Source organism: Magallana gigas, chromosome 4 (genome assembly GCF_963853765.1).
Source record: "Magallana gigas chromosome 4, xbMagGiga1.1, whole genome shotgun sequence".
Taxonomy (NCBI): domain Eukaryota; kingdom Metazoa; phylum Mollusca; class Bivalvia; order Ostreida; family Ostreidae; genus Magallana; species Magallana gigas.
Window position 1 is genome coordinate 32,102,111 of NC_088856.1, and position 18,980 is coordinate 32,121,090.

An 18,980-nucleotide genomic window follows, 5' to 3' on the forward strand; every position below is an offset into this window, starting at 1 on the left:
TGGCTTTATTATCATTAACTTGGTTGACTCCCAAGCAAGGTTTGATAACTCTTATAAAATCTGGGATTTAATTGTTTTCATGTGTATTTTAGAATTAACTTTCATATCAGCAAATGTTTAGCATAGGGCATCGTTTTACCAATGCGCTTTGAACCAAATGAATGCTAATTCTTCTATAACAATTCAATCTTTTAATTCAGTACAAGGAAAATAATAACAGAAATCGGAATAGTTTTATGTGCCAAAAGGAGGCGGGTGGTAAACAAGTTACCATAATCATCAGATCTGCCGTAACCTTTTAAACATGATGTTTATGGTCATAAACTTATTATTTAGTGAAGAAAATATCCAAATTTTTAGTGAATTTATGAGTAAGTTTTAAAATGTAAACATTTGAATTTCTGTGTATTTAAGTTTTAAATGTAAACATTTTCTATAACATGAAAAAAATGTTTGTCTAAAAGAGGTAAAGATAGCCTAAAAATGGCAGCTCTCATTGATTGTGCCATATGAGAATATATTCATAGCTTTGTTGCAAATTCTGTTAAAGACGGCAGTAAAATTGTGTTTCTCAATCTGTTTACCTATTGTGCTTTGGCTATGTTTCCAAACAAATTCATGAATGCTGCAATATTTGACTAGAGTCATTAAACTATTGGGAATCATAGATGATAGAGTTCATTTATCTGCTAAATAATAAATTCAGATTTTAAAAGATCCATGAATAAAAATTGTGGACATGGTACTCTTCATTAATTTAGACGATTTTCAAGCTGGGAATTTGGCATGTATGATATGTGGGCTGTATTAAACTATGATATAGATATGAGGGTCAATCAAAAAATCCAAAGACAATATAGCTGTCTGTCATATATTTATGCCCCCCCCCCCCTTTCGAAGAAGGGAGGGCATATTGCTTTGCTGCTGTCTGTCGGTCCACCTACAGTTTCCGTTCATTTTCTTCGCAAAGGATGCACATTTTGAAATGAAATTTGGTATACAGGTTTATCGTAATAATATGTAGGTCAAGTTTGAGTTTTGGGTGCGATCAAGCAATATTTGACAGAGTTGTGGCCCTTGGACATAGAAAAATTCCAATTATTTGCAGTTTCCGTTCATTTTCACTATATCACTTGACATCTAATTTGTTCACAAAATCATAAGCTAGTTCCTCAAAGTTTTTTTATTTTTTACCGCATGTCTTTTTGTTTAAAGTAAGAAAATCCCCGAATGTCAGATAACGTTTTGACCAATGTTTTTTTGATCAACTATTTACAGCTATTCTACTCTCTTTTGTTCTGTTTGATGTTCAAAATACATTTACAAAAACCCCCACAAAATGTGTTAGAGTTAAACACAAATGTGCAAATAATTTTTGACTTATTTATCCCACTACATGTATTGAGCATTTTCACAGTTTTTATTGGCTTTTTCCCTAGTTAGATCCATACTATTTATACTTTTTGTTGCAATTTTTCTAGTCAATTTTAAAGATGACTATGTTTTTAATAACTGACATCTGTTCAACAAATCCATATATCCCATCATTATTTGGTACATAGAATATCATGGCAGTTTTTAATTTTAGGTTTCAATATTAGTGGTTTTTATCCTATTCGTTGGGTTCATGTGATTGATTATAGGTGCATAATTAATGCAGTCATAGGCAATCTAATTTAAATGAGACTTGTAAAATTGCACCAATCCTGTACAATCGGATACGAAAGACTCAAACAAGGGGTCATCTTGGAGCGACCTTTCAAGTAAATGCATGTGTAAATCAACATGAAAATGTTTGCCAATCAGATTCAAGCTTCTAAAAACAAGTCTTAAAATAGTTTGATTTAAGGAACAAAAAAATCATTCTTAGCGTATTATGAGGTGATCAAATACAGTCGGGGCATGACTATGATAGATTTGATCTACAGTAACCTCTCTTTCATGAATCATGCAAACAGCAAAAATACAAAAGTTAACATAGCATCAGCACATGCAATTTGCCTCAAGTTTACTTTGTTTACTACATGAGACACTTCAGGCATTTAGATTGGTTGATGAAAAAGAAACATAAACGAACTACAAGCCAAGATTTCGGCAGCAGTGATTTCATTGGCTAATTAAAGGTCGCTCTGAGATGACCCTGTATGGATTGTTTCAGATCTTATTTTTAATATCATAGAAGAGCGATTTTACAAGTTTGATTTTATTATTTAATTCTGTCATAGACACCATTATTTATTTTGAGAAAAGTTTGTATTCACACAAAGTTTTACATACTCAATACAATTGTACTTCTCAAGATCTTTCAACGAAATCCAAAATCAGAAGACACAACATATTTTCAGTTTGTTTCAATTGTTTTAATTTTTTTCATTTTAATAATCTATATTTATCAGGGTATATTTGATAAAACAAAAAATTGCACATTTCTCACATAACATTTTTTTTTAAAAATGTACCACTCATCACAACTAAGGGGTGATTATACTTGTTTATAATCTATACATGTATGTGACTGTATAACCATTGAATGAGTATAATATATAACAGAATGAATCTTCTTCATTCAGAAAGTGGAATGCTCATGGATTGCAACATATATAACACAATACAGGTGTAACATTTGTGAGTTCATACAGTTATAATTACATGTACACTCGTAACTTGTTGCCAGACCTGGCAATATGACATTCAATACTCATTTTACCAGACGGAAAATTACCAGGCTATAATTATCTTGTCAGACTATTACAATTCATAATTTACGCAATAACAGATCAGATTATTCACTAAGAAGTACACATACATGTTGGAAAATTTTTCTCTTTGAATAAACATTCAATTAAACAGCTATATGTAATCAAACTCGACTACAATTTGACAAGGTTTTTCATTGTCTCCCCTTGTTAGAGCTGCCTAGTGAACCAGCATAACAGATACTTGGGAATCATTTAAATTTGTGGGGACCAATTTTCATGGATTGTGGGTTATTTACACTTTTTTGCATATTCGTGGAGATGTAAATTCATGGATAAGTCGGTTTTCAGTTTCATGCAGTAAGAGAAGTGCTCTTCCAAAATTTGTTTTTTGCATGTCAAAGATGTAAATTTGTGGGAAAGGGCTACCCATGAATACCATGAAAATTGAGCCACCATGAATTCGAACGATTCCATGGTAGATAGGCATATTACCTACTAAAGCAAAACTTAACAATAAAAGACCTATATAATGTGTAATACATGTTCCGCTAAATACTGCTACTCCTGATAGTTACATTGTCTTAAGCAACATGTGTATCACTAAATTAAATTCCGCCTTTAGCAGAAGATTGTCAATGAAACTGATACAGAATTGTCTCGGAATCTTTCGCTACATGTAGCGCTGTACTAAAGAAACTTGACGATTTACTTGTTAGAAGCGATTTGATGATCGATGGTAATACATGCACTTGGAATTCTTTAATGCCATAAAATCTCATCGGCAACCTTTGTCATCTATACATACATGTTAACAAATTATACATATCTAGTGCCCTGTTAAAACCTTCATCTATTTTGTTAACAATTGATTAGATACCGGTAATGGCATATATGAATACTAAAAGGGTACATGGAAATGGAATACTTATCAGGTCATTTTAAAAATAATCCTAAAATTTGATGATCACCATTGGATTATTTTTTTTAAAAATCTCAACATAAAGATCTAGTCTCCATCAACAACAAAATAAACACAGCAACAAAATAAAAATGATATGTATACCTATGGTCACAGACTGCTGTCAAATCCCAATTCTTGCATCCAACACAGCATGTCCATTACAACTCAAAAAAAAGAATCGCCTTATACATTCTTTAACACAGTCAAATTGAAGAAGCAACAAAAATAAAATTTAATTCTTATTGGTACATTGAAAAAATCTCTGACCAGTCTCCAGTACAAGAACTAGCCTGGGGTTTCAACAATGAATGAAGGTTTATTTTAGTCAGAAATGCATCTATAGTGATCATATTATCATTCAGAAGTACATGTACAAGACTTTGTATTAATTTATGAATTCAATCGCTATGAAACAGAATCCATGTTTCAATAAAATTTTCTATAATTATAAATGTATGGTATTTAAATAGAATTACATGTAAACAACAAACTTTCTACATCAATGTGGCATTTAATAATTATTTTCAAATCAATAGATAATTACTTTCTCATAGAACTTGTCTTCTCTTTTTATAAAAAAATAAATAAATTATGCAACAAAGGAACCACAGATCCATGACTTTTCTATCTTATAGAGAGGATTCTCTTGTTTTTCTATCTCTGTGTTCTATTACCGGTACTCAGACTGTATGATTTGCAAATTCCTGAGCACAATGAAAATAATGTGTGAGCGATACAGATGTTTTATGGGCAAGAGGTTTTGTAAGGTCTGTTTACCTTATAAAAAAATAACTCATCTATGTATGCAATGAAATTATGAACAACATTTGGCTCATATGGATTGAGTCAACTACCTGGTAAAATTTGTGATTTGAAATAAGCAAGCTTTTGGCTGAATATAAATACAGGTGTTACATATCTACATACATGTCTTTACATGTTAATCAATATTTCACATCACATCATGTTATTAATGTCACAATTACATGCTCCTATCTTTAACACATATAATACATGTACTAAACACATAAGGTGATATATTTTGCTACATGTAAATACATATACTCTATTTAAAACTGTTTTTGGTGCTGAAGTCTCTTTGAATACAAAAGTTGCCCAAAAAATACATTTAATGCATGTAAACAACTTGTGATACATGCAATAACACATCAGTATTTCCCTCCAGCTAATATCCTTAAATTGTTAATAAATTTCTTTTTCTAATTAATACACCGTCTGAATTTCTACTTTAACAATTATTCTAAAATTCTTTTATTCATCAATAATGTAATATAATATGAGTATATATTTGGTTATACATCATCATGTTCATATACTGATACCAAAAATGTTACCTTTTAAGATGTCTTTATCATATATCTCAGAATTTTTCTATATACTACTATGTAAAACTGAACAAGCAAAGTGAAAATGAAAGTATGAACACAAAAACCAATCAGACATATACTGTAGATTCCTAATTAAACGCGAGGAATTAATAACCGAGTAAAAAATCGCGAGAAGCACCCTTTGCGAATTTTAAAATCTCGCCATTATTTTTTGAGAGTTGAGAACTATGAGAAATATAGATAAAAGTTCCACATTCGCGATTTGATACAAAACAGCGGGATCACGGAATTAAGTACTCACGTAATATAAGGAATTTACAGTAGCTTTGTTTGTTATTACAAACTGGGAAACTTAAACAGCATACAATTTACAGTACATGTACACACAGATAAATGGTTACAACCCTCTTTCTTCCTCTATAAAACAGAGACTGCTTGCATAGAGTTTCACAGAATTACCAGCCGCCCTCGGCACTGCAGGCATGCATGAATCTCTGTTGATCGAATGGACACTGACTTTTTTTTTTGGTCCGGATGACATTTTGGCTGTAGTACAGTTTGGAGGAATATTTAGTGCTTGAAGGAGCAATCCCTCCCTCTTTGTCTCTGTAATTCTTGGCACTAATTGATGAAAGACTTGTTTACTTGGCTGTCAGTCAAAAGAAGGTTAGCACTTAGAATGACCGTCCTCAGACTCCAAGAGTCAATCCAGCTCTCTCCATTGTGAATCACACTGAATGCATCACAAGATGTCACTTCTTTTTGCTGAGATGATTTGGTGCATCAGCAAACATGTATTTAAGCTTGAAAGCCTCTGCTAAAAGTTCACCTATTTCCTCATTTTGCCAGTGGTGGGTTGGAAGGTTTTGAAGAAACATTAGAATTCCCTGAAGAAAAAAAAACCGATAACAATTTCAAAATTATGAGATAACTGACCATTCATGTAAACAATTAATACAGAGTTGATTTTGCCCCTTGTAATTTTCGCCTTTTACGCTTGCAAACAATTTTGCTCCATCTTGAATTCGCCAAGACACAGTCGTTTAAAGAGATTGAATGGAAGACATTGGAATTCGCCAAGTCTTAAATTCGCTCGCTGACAACAAGGGCAAAAAGAGTGGGGGGGGGGGGGGGGGGGGGCAATATCTCCCAGTATACAGTAGTCATTTAATATCTCTAAGATCTAAGAATTAACAACTTCTACATGATCCAATATTTTTACCTGAAAATCGTGCTCTCTCAGAATATCCTGGGTAAACCTGACTAGAAAAGCTGCACATACATAGAGATGAAAGTCTGCAAATCCATTCTCCTCCGCCTGGGAAAAATAACAACACAAAGTTATCAATCAGTATAAATCAATTTGAAAACCATACATTTTTGTATATGTTTGCATACCTAATACATTCTAATTCCAAGTTCCTTACATCTATCAGTTGCATTCATGAATTCATAAACAATATTGCTACGATCAAAATTACGAGATGGTAACAAAAAAAATTACCAAATGTTTTCTGGTGAATATGGCATTAATGAAGTGCTTCTGGTATATTCAATGCATTGAAAAGTTACCACTTATGGAATACACGTATGCCAGCACAGCAATATCACTTATGATAAAAACAAAAAGTTAAAAAGTTCACTGGGATATGAACTCAAAGCCTGTGAAGAACAAAAGGGCTTCTGAAAAAACTGATCATGTACCAGCCAAGTTCACATCCCAGTGAACTTTAAAATTTGCCTTTTATTACTTATATTTACATTTGAGAAAGACAACTTGTTTCAAATATTTGCATAAGCGTGTTTTAATGCTTACAATAATGCAACCGACAAACGAGGAGTGAAGGGGGCAATCCTTGTGATGTCACAAAAAAGTTAACACAGAATTGAACATTTTTGCTACTCTCTTGGTTATATTAGGAACCACATTTGCAAATGTAAATATTTCATAATGCCATGTTCTTTTACAGTGACAAACTTGAAAGAAACCAAGATGTCTGACCTGATATGTATCCCAAAGTCGTATTGTACACCTGAGGGGAATTTCTCGCATCAGTAAATTGTTCATCCATCGGAAGGAGAACTGTAGGAACTCCACGCACTGCTCCTCTAAATGTTTGTATAACGGAACTGTAAAAAAAAAAAATTCTTAAATAAGGAGAAATTCTTTCAATAAACTGACCCTACTTGGACATATAATACATTATATTGAAACTTCAACTTTACATCCACTGATCTAGCCTGGTACAAAGGAACGAATCAATGAACAATTTTCATGGATGGTTTTTTTTAATTTTTACCTAATTTTAAAAAGTTTTCAAGAAAACATTTTTTAAATGAAATTCTCAAAAATTAATGGTTTTAGAGTACAGAATATGTATCTGATTTTGTACTACAATTCTGAAAGTACATGTATTTTGTACCTACATGTACAGGATTTTCAAATCAAGGCACAATGACAACAGTATCAATTCTTCTGCTTCTGATACTCATAGGGGACTAATCTGTTTGGTTTATTATCTTTTGTTTAATCAAGAATGAACAATTCAAGTAAAGTAACACCGCAGTCTTACCCTTTGAGATACTGGTGAGCTTGTTTATTCACTTTTAAAACAATTTTTACATTACAAATGATTAAAAAAGAAAAATAGAATTTATACAATAACTGTAAAATGCTAAAGAATCTTAATTCTTTAAGTCATCGTACAAACTGACATGCAACTAAACACTCGACTGACCATCGATTCTCTTGACGAGCTCCTGCAACGCGCTGACCTTCATCTGTATGCCGGGCTGAGCGAACGTGTAGTTGTCCTGTATTCCATCCAGCAACTTAGAGGTGCACCAGAAACTGTCCGCCTCGATCGTGTTCAACGTCTCCTTGGGTAGCTGACTCACCTCAAAGTTCTCCGACTCCACATCTACAAGAATGGCGGACACATATGGCATGAAACTGAATGAGCAGCAGAAATTTTTTTAAGTGACATTACAAACATTTATATGAGTAGAAGGAAAGGCATTCAATATACTGTAACTATGTATTTAGCAGCCAAATTACATTTGAACTTCAAACTTCAATATCTCGAGCACTGATATCTCTAATACAATGGATATATTGAAGTGATTTGTAAGTCCAAACCATGTATTTTACCCTTGATATCTCAAATACTCTGATATCTCAAAGGATTTAAACAGTCTCGTCTAGTTCATGATAAAGAAGTTTGACTGCATGCTGTATGTGTTGCAGATAAAAAATATCGGATAATCCATATCTGTAGCAAACACAGTGTATGTATTGCAGATACAATACAGAATAAACACACATACAGTAAGAGTGAATGTTGTACAAATGTATCAGGCCATAAGCTACACTGTACACTGCATTGCATTCACTGACTGAAGCCACAGACAGAATCTACATGTGTATTTGTACACTTATAGCAGTTACTTTGTTTGTAGTTGACCCTTTATTATGATTAAGGTTTAAACAATTCAATTTCAATTTCTTTATTTACCAATTAAGGGCCCTCAAGGGGCATGCAGGCAACATGAAGACTGTACATAAAACATCCAATGTACCTCAAACATTCAATAAAAATATACAAGAGGGAAAGAGTTGGATGAACGTGTACCAGGTCATTAAATGCTTTGTTCTTATCCCACATGGAATAACCTGACCCCCTGTAAAATGCACATGCTCCATCATTGAGTACAAACCATTTGTTTTAAACAGTTATTAAGAATACTTGTAATGAGGCAAATAACAAAAGAAAAACGCAAATTTATAAATAGCTTTTTCCACATCACCCAGCGGTGTATATCATAACTTTTCATCACCTATTGATTGCAAAGATCAAAACATTATACATACTGGTAGAATAATTTGCATCAGAATTTAGCATGAAAAGTAATAATAGCAACTTAACCTGCTCTACAACAATCATCTTACAAAAATTTACATCACCTTCTGGGGAGAGACCTCAAATAAAGGACCTTTACACAAAAGCACCGATAAAGGATCTAATTCTCGAAAATAAGGAAACCAGATGAAGTGACTGATATAGTTGCCAAGCGCAAGGACGTCAGATTGGATTTGATGGGAATCTCAGTAGGAAAAAGTCGGAAAAAGAAAGATGTGGCTGACAGGCTCACAGATGGGAGACAAATAGAAATGGTCGAAATTTGGCTGTGACCATATTAGTACATGAATATGTACAGAAAATATAAATTATACAAAGCTGAAGTTGTAAATATTCCCCATTGTGTTTTGCAAATGCATCATTTTAAAATTCCCAATTAAATAAGCCTTAATTAATACAAAGAGAAGAAAATGAATGCATACCAACGACGATTCCAAGGACTAATGTAAAACAACAAATTCAGTGTTACAATCTTACTGATATATGTAACAAATACTACCAATTGCAACTGGCAGCTTTTACTTTACAACTTATATGAGGTGATCTGATCGCCTTCGGCTCGGTGAATATTGTACCTCTAGGGTAGTTAAATCATCGTATTGACCTCAAAAACAGCAATAATTGTATAATATTTACCTCATCCTTTGGGCTCAGTGATAAGTATTCTTCACAGGTACCCACACCCTCATAATTGCCTTTTAAATGTTAAAATCAAATATAGTTTTCTAATATCCACCAGTTAGTTGCGCAATACTCACCATTTTCTATGAACTCGGACAGAAATACGACAAAGAAGGGAGTCACCAAGTCGTTGATTCCCTGCACGTAGCCGCTGGCTGGATGTCTGATGGCCCAGATATACAAAATGCGCTCAAATATCTGCAACACAAAACAACACACACCTGTGAAAGCACCAAACAACTGAATGTTTACACCTGCACATCATTAACGACTTTTCGTCAGATATGTTGTCCCAAAATTATCATTTTCCGCAAATTTATTATCATCTATGTGCAATACATGAAAGTTTAAGATATATTCATTACATTTCATGGAGTGTCTCATAAGAAAAAGTTAATATTGTTGTTGATAAAGGAAGTTGAATGCTCTCCAAATAATTCAATAGTCATGCCAAATGTTAACATAATATTCATTTTTCTCTTCAAACTAAACATCTGATCTAAAGACAAATATAATATAATATCTGTATAGACAGTGCATTTAATAAATAACAATTTCTTTTTTTTACAGATAACAATAATTTATCATGCAAAACATGCAAGCATTCAAGACTGACAGATTTACATGTACCTCAAGGCATGAGCAAAAGTACTAGTACAATTTATCTACTGGGTATACATGTACCTTAATAGGAACCTCCCAAATACACAACATAGCATCACAGGGCATCGTTAAGAGGTATTCAAAATCTTTCATAAGAGTATCTTTTAAAAGGTGGCTCAAAACACCACTGCATTATCTGATGGATCAATAAAGAATCATTTTTTGAAAAATGATTGTACAAAAATGAGACCGATATCAGCGTTCAATATTTTTATTTGAATTTTTTTGTATTTTTTTATACAAGTTTATTCAAGTTCTGGTATCCGATTGGTACAAAAATAGATCCCAACGTATGGCATGCCTAAACAAATAATGTGTTAAGATTTCAAGCATTTGCGATAAATAGTTCTGAGAAATCTTAAATTTACGAAAATTTGTTTAAAAATTTAGCCTTGAAGTAAATAAAGTCGTTATGTAACTAAAAGTTGACGTCCAATTGGTACAAAAATATATCCCAATATATGCCTTTAATAACAAAATTTTTAGCATCTGCAATGAATAGTTGCTGAGAAATCTTCGAAATTTTTGTTACGGACAGACAGACAGACACACAAGGGTAAAACAGTATACCCCCTTCTCCTTCAGAGTGAGGGTATAAGTACAGTGTCATATGTCATCAAATGTCAAACAGGAAATCCAACAGGGCTTCAGACAGTCATTTAAAAAATAATCATTATCTAAAACTTATTATCAGATATGTGACATTAATATATTCGGCTGACATTAAACTGTTATACGGGAACCTTTAGAGTATTATTCAAATGCGTCATTTAATACCAGTACAAATACATTGCATTAAAATGTCTTCAATTAACAGGTTTGTTGCATAAAACAACATTTGTTAATTACCGGTATTAGCAACCAGGTGTTGTTTTTGATATTTGTGCTCATTTTACAAAACCTTCTTTTATTACAGCATTTATTTATGAGTAATAAATGTCAATCTACAGTAGATTTCTAAGCCAATCAAATGCGAGGAATTTATATTTGCATAAATTGCAAGATGGAAGCTCCCGTCGAAGAATTCAAATTCTAGCATTTTTTTTTTTTCCATACTACATGTACACTTTGGAGTTGAGCACTCGTTAGTTTAAGTTCTCATGCTTTGATACACAACGATAGGATCGCAGATTTATGTACATTATACGTACTAGCTATCCTAAAATAAGAAATCTACAGTATTCCAACCTTAATAAGAACCTCAGTTTTGTTTATCCATTCAAAATAAAATGCTGTTATCATATTCATCCTTAATGCCACAACAGTATTAACTGAAGCTTAAGACGAGAAATGTTTTGGACAAAATCCTAGAAAATCTGACTGTGTTGTCAAAACAAGATTCAGGCAGCTAACATCAATATGTTTACTGTTTTTGATTTGGGAAAAATAAATCTCAAGGAGCAGACAAGTAAAGCAATGTCACTTGATTATGTGTGGTGATAAGGATGGACATTTCAATGTTAATCCCATGGTTAGTCAAATCAATGCTGCCATTTGATTGGTCAGTTCCACACTAATGCTGTTGTCATACGTGTTAGAATTTGAGCCATTCTTCCAGAGCAATATTAATGCATCTGAACACATACTTACTTCTTGAACAACCTGCTGTTGGAAAAGGTGAGCTAGTGAGGTCATCCTAGGAATGTCTTTAAGGATCTGAAAATCAACAAACAGGTTATCAAAAGCCACAACATGGAGTCTATAGCAGGCTTATACAGCAAGCCCAGACAAGGGGAGAGAAGTACAGTACTGTCATTTCACTGGGACCCAGTGGCCATGGAATGGAATCTATGGTGGCCACTCTTCCACTGGTTGACAGCACAAAACAACATCCAACAAATACCACTGACAACAAAACAATCCTTCAACAGCCATCTTGACACAAATAGCAATTCTCTTAATCAAATCCCAGCTGAAGTGTTTTAAGTCTTCTTTAGCTGTGCTACATTTTTTGAATTTAGAATATTTACGTTTTGAACAACGCCAAAATGAGTACCCAACAAAGTACTGGGTATTGGATTTTCCTTGTTTGGTGGTCAGTAGTATTTGCTCAAGTGTAACAACCACAAGGACGATAATGTAGAATAAAAGTTTCCATCCACAATGTCTAGGACAAGATAGCTACTGCATGCTGGGTATAATGACAACAATGTACTCACTTCCTGTACCAGTTTTTGTTGAAATATAGCCACTAATGGATTCATTCGAGGAATGTCTATATGAATCTGTAATTCAGCATTTTTAAATAACTTATCATTTTCTTTTCTCACGTTTCCTTTTAGATTTAAAATAACAGCTAATAAAAAATATGCTTTGTCCCTCTACAGGCACAAGTAGCTTATACACGTATATCCTTCCTGAAAAACAAAGGTCATGGATTATCACAGATAAATCTAATATTGTGAGGAAAGATCTCAGTAGCACTAAATATAGAACTCAATCTTGTTGGTGAGTAAAGAACTTTAAGATTTCCTAGTCCCATAAATCTCAAATATATAAGAGCTTCATTTATTACAATAAATTAGCAAAAAAACAGGCTTTATTTACTAAATTTCCATCCAACCATTTCAGAGCAAACTGATGGAGGTGCTAGCCCCCTATAAAAGCATGGTTTCCTTTCAAACTAAAACTACTCTCTGTGCAATAATAGTAGTTTCTACTGAAGCAACCACCTTTCACTGCTATTGGTCTAATTTCTCTTTTTTCTTAATTAAACCCACAAATGATGTACATGCGGTGAGGCACCCTTGGGTACAATGAATTCCCACCTGACAGTGTTAATAAAGTAATGGTACAAATACATTAAGATGTTTCTGTTTAAACCATACATTAATTTGAAGACTTCAACATACGCATTAATGAAATTGATTTACTATAATACACTGTATGTACTATATGTGTTTGGCTATCATAAAGCACAGTTTTGTACGCCTTGTATAATATTTATTTTACTAATTGAACCATAAATATCCTGTCTTATATCTAATTTTTGTACATGAATATAATAAGGAAGGGGGCGATTTACGTAGTGATACATGTACTGAGAAATACAGGTAGTCAGACTATAATAAAAGGCTGTCTTTAAACAAATTAGTATCCATCTGGTTTCATGCATGCTTGATGGGGGAGGGGGGGGGGGGGCTGGTAGGTCCAGACTTCAATTTACATAGTACAATTACTGAAAATATGCCCCCTTCCCTCCTAGCAAACTTAAATATACCAAGGACACACATCCCCCCTAAAAATATTTTCTGGATGCATGCATATTATGCACTACTGGGAGTATTCTTTGACAGAATCAAATGTAATGATTTTCCTATCTTATCATTAATTAACCTAGTGCATCTTTACTTTCACCAATAAACTAAATGCAAGAAGAGTATAAGAAAAAGAAAAACAACTTCTTGTGTATAAGGTTTTTCGAATAAAAACAATTCTGACTGAATTAACTGACACGTAACATCTTTTTCAAACCTGATGTGCATAACACAAAACTACATGATTTATAGAAGGACAATGACATGTCTACAGGAAGATTAAATATAGATACATGTACATCCTATTTATAATACGTAGGCTGGCATTTGGTACTACATTATATACCAGTACATGTAGTAGGACATGCATTTTTTCCTTCCAAGCGTCATAAAGACTGACACAAATTTGTAATAATTATTAAACCGTATAGTACCGTAGTTTAATTTCTCAGTTACCGGTATTTACATCTAGACTATCCATTTATAAAAAAAAAAAAAAAAAAAAAAGAATAATGACCACTTTTGTCAACATGGTCAATAGAGATTCTGACCATGTTAACTGGGGGTCAGGACTTATCATGAGGTAAAAAAAATTGAAGGATTACATAACTATTGGTAAAAAGATCTTACTTAGTAGGAAAACAATGTTAGTAAAAATGATAATGTGACAGCATGAGCTATAATATCATGTTATTGATAGCAGTTTTTAATTAAGTGCCAGAATATATACAGAACTTAGGTTATTTGATATGACCAAAGATCCAGTAAATATGGAATAGCTTGAAAAAGTTATTTTTCGGTTACCTGTTGAATAGAAAATAAGGTTATATAACAGTATCCAAAATATCATATTATAAATATTCCAATATGAATACAAAAATAACTTATTACCAGTATGAACTAGATAGTAACTGTTCATGTAGACTACAGTAAATTTATATGGTACTTTCATGTTGAAAAGAAAAATGTCTGTTTCTAAAATTTCAGAGAAATACCAAATTCTTATTACATGCAATATGAATTGAAAGGAGGTAGGAAGAAAACTCTCTTGTATTTTACTTTCATGGAATGTAGATCTTACCTATTACTTTTTTTTTAAAGTCATATAAGACTTTAGTATGAAAATTCAATATTTATTAGTTGTCTTTTAATCTTTTCCCTTAATTTCTTGTAAAAATATGGTGGAAGATTAGTCCAGAATGTGCTAGCTCATATTTGAGCCACGTAAAATTAGTGAGCAGTGTACACCGTTATAGCATGTCATGTGGAGAAACATGAAGCAGTTTGTGGTAGAAGCCTTAATGTAATGAAGGAAGTCAGTAGCAGGAAATAAATAAAGAGATGCATGATGGGAAATTACTTACTGTGCCAAGACCTAACTGTTGCTGGAAACACATGCCAAACAAAAGGTCAAAAGGTTGTGAAATGATTTGCATTAATATTTATACATGTAGTTAGCACCATGGTACTGACAGCCATTTATTTCAACAAACGTATATTATTCTTGTCATTCATTCCAAGTATGAACATTTCGCAGGTTTATAGAATCCTCTAAAAGCCTTTGATGCATTCTTATGACATGATGCTAAGTTAGTTTTTGAGATTAATTATCAAGATGAAAGTACATTCCTTCGACTGGCTGACCATTGCCCAATGATGAATGGTAGTTTAACAATGGTTTTTTAAGACTGTATATATTAGATACATTTTTAAAGTTCCAATTTTCTAGCTCATCTATCATTCATATGAAAGGGGGAAAAAAAGCAAAAACACTATCTCTAGAAAAAGATAATAGGTAATTTTTGTTAACAAAAAAAGGATCTTAAAAAAACATGTTAAAAAAAATGAGTGATACTGTACTTAATATTTCTGAATTTATAAATAAACTCAATATAAAAGTGATGTGAAACTTGTTAAGGTTGACATATGATAAAAGAAAGAAACATCTACAAAGCTTGGGTATCAATACAAAAGCTTACTAAACACACAATGAATCTTAGGTTTATGTATTTTAAAGAAATTACTGAATGAACACAAAAAAAAATGCAATACACCATTCTTTCTATTATATATATATATGAATCACTGCAAGGCTAGGAATAATATTAGTACACTGTATAAAAATTTTTTAAAATACTAAAAAGATTCACCATTCGATTAATTTTTTAAAAACTTGTTTACAGCATTATCCAGACCGCTTTTATAGGTCCGTTCCTAAACTTTTGTATTACGTATTGCAAAGTGTGTCAATTATTTGCATCCCCAATTTGTTCACTGCAACATTATTTACAGTCCATGTTATAAGAAAAAGAATCAAAAGATTGACCATACAGTTCTCTCCTGATATTTTTAACGCCTCTGACATACCTGTCTGAATGTGTCTTGGTGCATCTCCTGATGCCGCGTGTCGTAATATTGTTCAATAAAACTGAAATACTCGTGACGTTTTCTCTGCAGAGTTGGCTCCCTTCTGTCCACACTGGCTGGAAGGTAACCCTGACAACGAAATAATGTATCTGTTTACAGGGTAACACTTTAGGAACTTAGCTTTATCTCAACTTATTTCATCCGCAATGATCATGTCCTTATAAATGTCAAATGATCAAAATCTATTTCCTTGTACATGTACCTTGACCAACTTTTTTATCTTGAAATTTCTTTTTTACATCTACATTTATACAGTTGAAGTTCAATATTTCGAACACTGATATCTCGAATACAATGTATATGTCGAAGTGATTTGTAAGTCCCAACCACTTATTTTTTAAAGTATTTTACCCTCAATATCTCGAATACTTGGATATCTCGAAGTTTTAAAATGGTCCCATCCAGTTTGATATAACGAAATTTGACTGCATGTACCGGTACAAGTATATATCTTTTTGAGTGTATATTGAATCTTCTTACAATCAATAGGTTGATGATATAAATTTCAATATGCCATTCTAATATTTTTGTACATTATTATCCATCACAATCTTCAAACCTCAAAGAAAGTGTCAAATACATTCTACACACAATTCAATTACATAAGTAGCAAGTCAGTCACCTTAACTACCGGTAACAATATACCGGTAAATGAACAGAGACTCTCTCAATCCCACAACAACACACTAAATGACTGACACATCATTTTTAAGGATTCCCAATGTTACAAGTGTGTCAGTGTGAAATACTTAAGTTGAATTCACCAACATCAATTAAGCTTACTGATAAAATTTTCCATGCTGTTGCCCGGACGGCTTTTGGTATTCCAGACCAGCTGAGTTTTCGTAATTCATCTACAAAACATATCAAAACGTACTTATGTCAATGCATGTAGAAATTGGAACACTATAAACTTGGAGCAATTAGTTCTCTAAGACATGGTGAATTTATAGTTTCACATTTAACACAGTGTATCATTAAGAAGATCTTTTTAATGTTTTTTGGGGGTTTTTTTGGGGTTTTTTTTTGGGGGGGGGGGGGGGTCATGTGTCACAGGGTGCAAAAATTCAACAAGGATATCTGGACTCTGACATACAGTGCCATCACTCAGATCTAGAATAGTTGAGGTCAGCAGGGAAATGTCAAACAATAAATCTCTTAATTTACACAAAAAAACCTAAACACATGGGTGAAAGTACCATGTAATACATTTTTCCCCTGATTTTGAACATTATTAACCGCCTACATGTATACATATCTATCCTTAAAAATCAATCTAAAAGGATTATGTCCTTTAAAAAAAATGACGTGTACCTAGATCTGTATTTGGACCTGCTAACACAGATCGGAATTTCTCCAGCTTGGTGGCCTCTCTATCTGGCACCACATCTTTGGTATATCTGATGGGTGTAGACTTGGGCGGCCTCCACCCACTGTTCAAACGCACCCCAACACCGGGCCCTGCACCATGGGATGAGGTGGCAGAGGGAACAGCAGTCACATGATCTACAATACAAAATATGGTCCTGAGTAGTGGCTCAATAAATGAATTTTTCCTGAAGCAAGGAACAACTGTTTTTGGGTTTGTTCACCCTCTCTATCTGTTTACCTTAGTCAGTTTGCCCAGAGTCAGTTTGGCATAATTATTGTTCACCCTATACCTTGTTCACTCTACATTCCACAAAATATCTTTTGATTTTAAGTCATTTTCATTTTTGAACATAAAAATATTGCCATAATTTAGCAATAAGGTTTAAAGAAACCAAAGCTGATGTCATCAGTTAAAATTTCCATTGAATATTTTATCCAGCATAAAGCAAAAGAATAAAACAGAACAAAATTGCAATAAGACTTTCAAAACTAAAATATAAATGCATCCTTACCTTTGATGGCATTTTGCTGGTTTTGAGCACTGAACTGTTTGCTATGATTTTCCATGACTGCTTTAGCAGTAGACTGTACATCTCGAAGTGACATCTGAATGTTCGCCATAACCAGAAGATCATCATCACCATCATCCCATGCATCAGATGTTTTGTTTTCAAAGTCTTGAAAAGCATCTTTCTTATTGCTGGATTTAGATCGATCTTCTTTTCTACAGACATTAAAGACTCATAGTTTTAAGAATTTTATATAAAATTCATTTAGCAGTTGAATTATTTACCAAATGAATTATTTTTTTTACAGTTATGTAAAACAAATGTGTGTACTTGATGTAATTTGCTTACTACCTACCCCCTAGGCATCATTTGAAGTGGAGGATGTTGTGCTCCATAAACTGGTTTAATGCTGAAATTGTCATAATATACTTTTTATTAAAAGAATTGAATAACAATTGTTATATAACAGCTGTCATAATAAAAATATACACTTTTTTAAGTATTCACATTTTCTTACAATTTTCAAATTGGGCCTAGTTTGATCTTTTCATTTTAAATTTGGGGTTTGGGCGAACGTTACAAAACATGAAAACAAAAGCGGTTGCATTATTTCTGAGTTTGTTTATATTCCTGCACTAAACATTAAAAGGGGTGTTTCCAAAATTCTGAGAACCATTGCAGCACCGGTGGGATACCTTCCTGGAAAACCGCTCCCTTTCTTCCAGAATCCACCCTTGTTTCCGTCTTTTAATGGTTCATTACTAAATGCAGACATTATTACGACAAAAACGTGAAAGATGTTAGAAACTTTACATTTCTTCTGTCCTTTACACCATGTATTTACATCTGCAAACCGTCTTGTTGACAATATGGCGATGACGAAGTCAACGTTGGCTTCCGGTTTACTCTTCTTTCCTGTTCAATTCCGCCGGCAGGGGAGATTTCACAATATAAAAATAAATGCTGGGGGGGGGGGGTCGTTTGCTACATAGTTTGTCTATTACATTTTTGTGTATAATCTGAATATACAAGAAAGTCTTATGAAATATAATTTTGAAAACATAAACATTTTTATGATTTGTTGATAACATTTCTGTCATATGATAACGTTAATGATAATATTAAAAAAAACACCCATATGAT

At 33.0% G+C, this 18,980-nt stretch overlaps 1 protein-coding gene across 5 annotated transcripts; it reads right to left on the reverse strand.

The window, feature by feature from the left end:
• Nucleotides 1-3,092: 3,092 nt before the first annotated feature.
• Nucleotides 3,093-18,765, reverse strand: LOC105342517 (TBC1 domain family member 22B). 5 transcript variants are annotated; one of them, XM_034449384.2, is made up of 13 exons: nt 18,651-18,765; nt 18,193-18,246; nt 17,841-18,052; nt 17,272-17,463; nt 16,741-16,811; nt 15,898-16,026; nt 12,433-12,498; nt 11,864-11,929; nt 9,688-9,808; nt 7,748-7,930; nt 7,012-7,139; nt 6,232-6,327; nt 3,093-5,896 (listed from the first exon to the last, which is right to left on the reverse strand). In XM_034449384.2, exons 2-13 carry the CDS (start codon nt 18,204-18,206, stop codon nt 5,762-5,764), a joined length of 1,413 nt encoding a protein of 470 aa, XP_034305275.1. In that variant the 5' UTR covers nt 18,207-18,246; nt 18,651-18,765; the 3' UTR covers nt 3,093-5,761. The 5 variants fall into 5 exon arrangements, with proteins under 5 accessions (XP_034305275.1, XP_034305272.1, XP_019928623.1 ...); XM_034449381.2 differs by lacking the exon at nt 12,433-12,498 and adding an exon at nt 14,895-14,915 and having other exon boundaries at nt 18,533-18,741; XM_020073064.3 differs by having other exon boundaries at nt 18,533-18,738.
• Nucleotides 18,766-18,980: the final 215 nt, after the last annotated feature.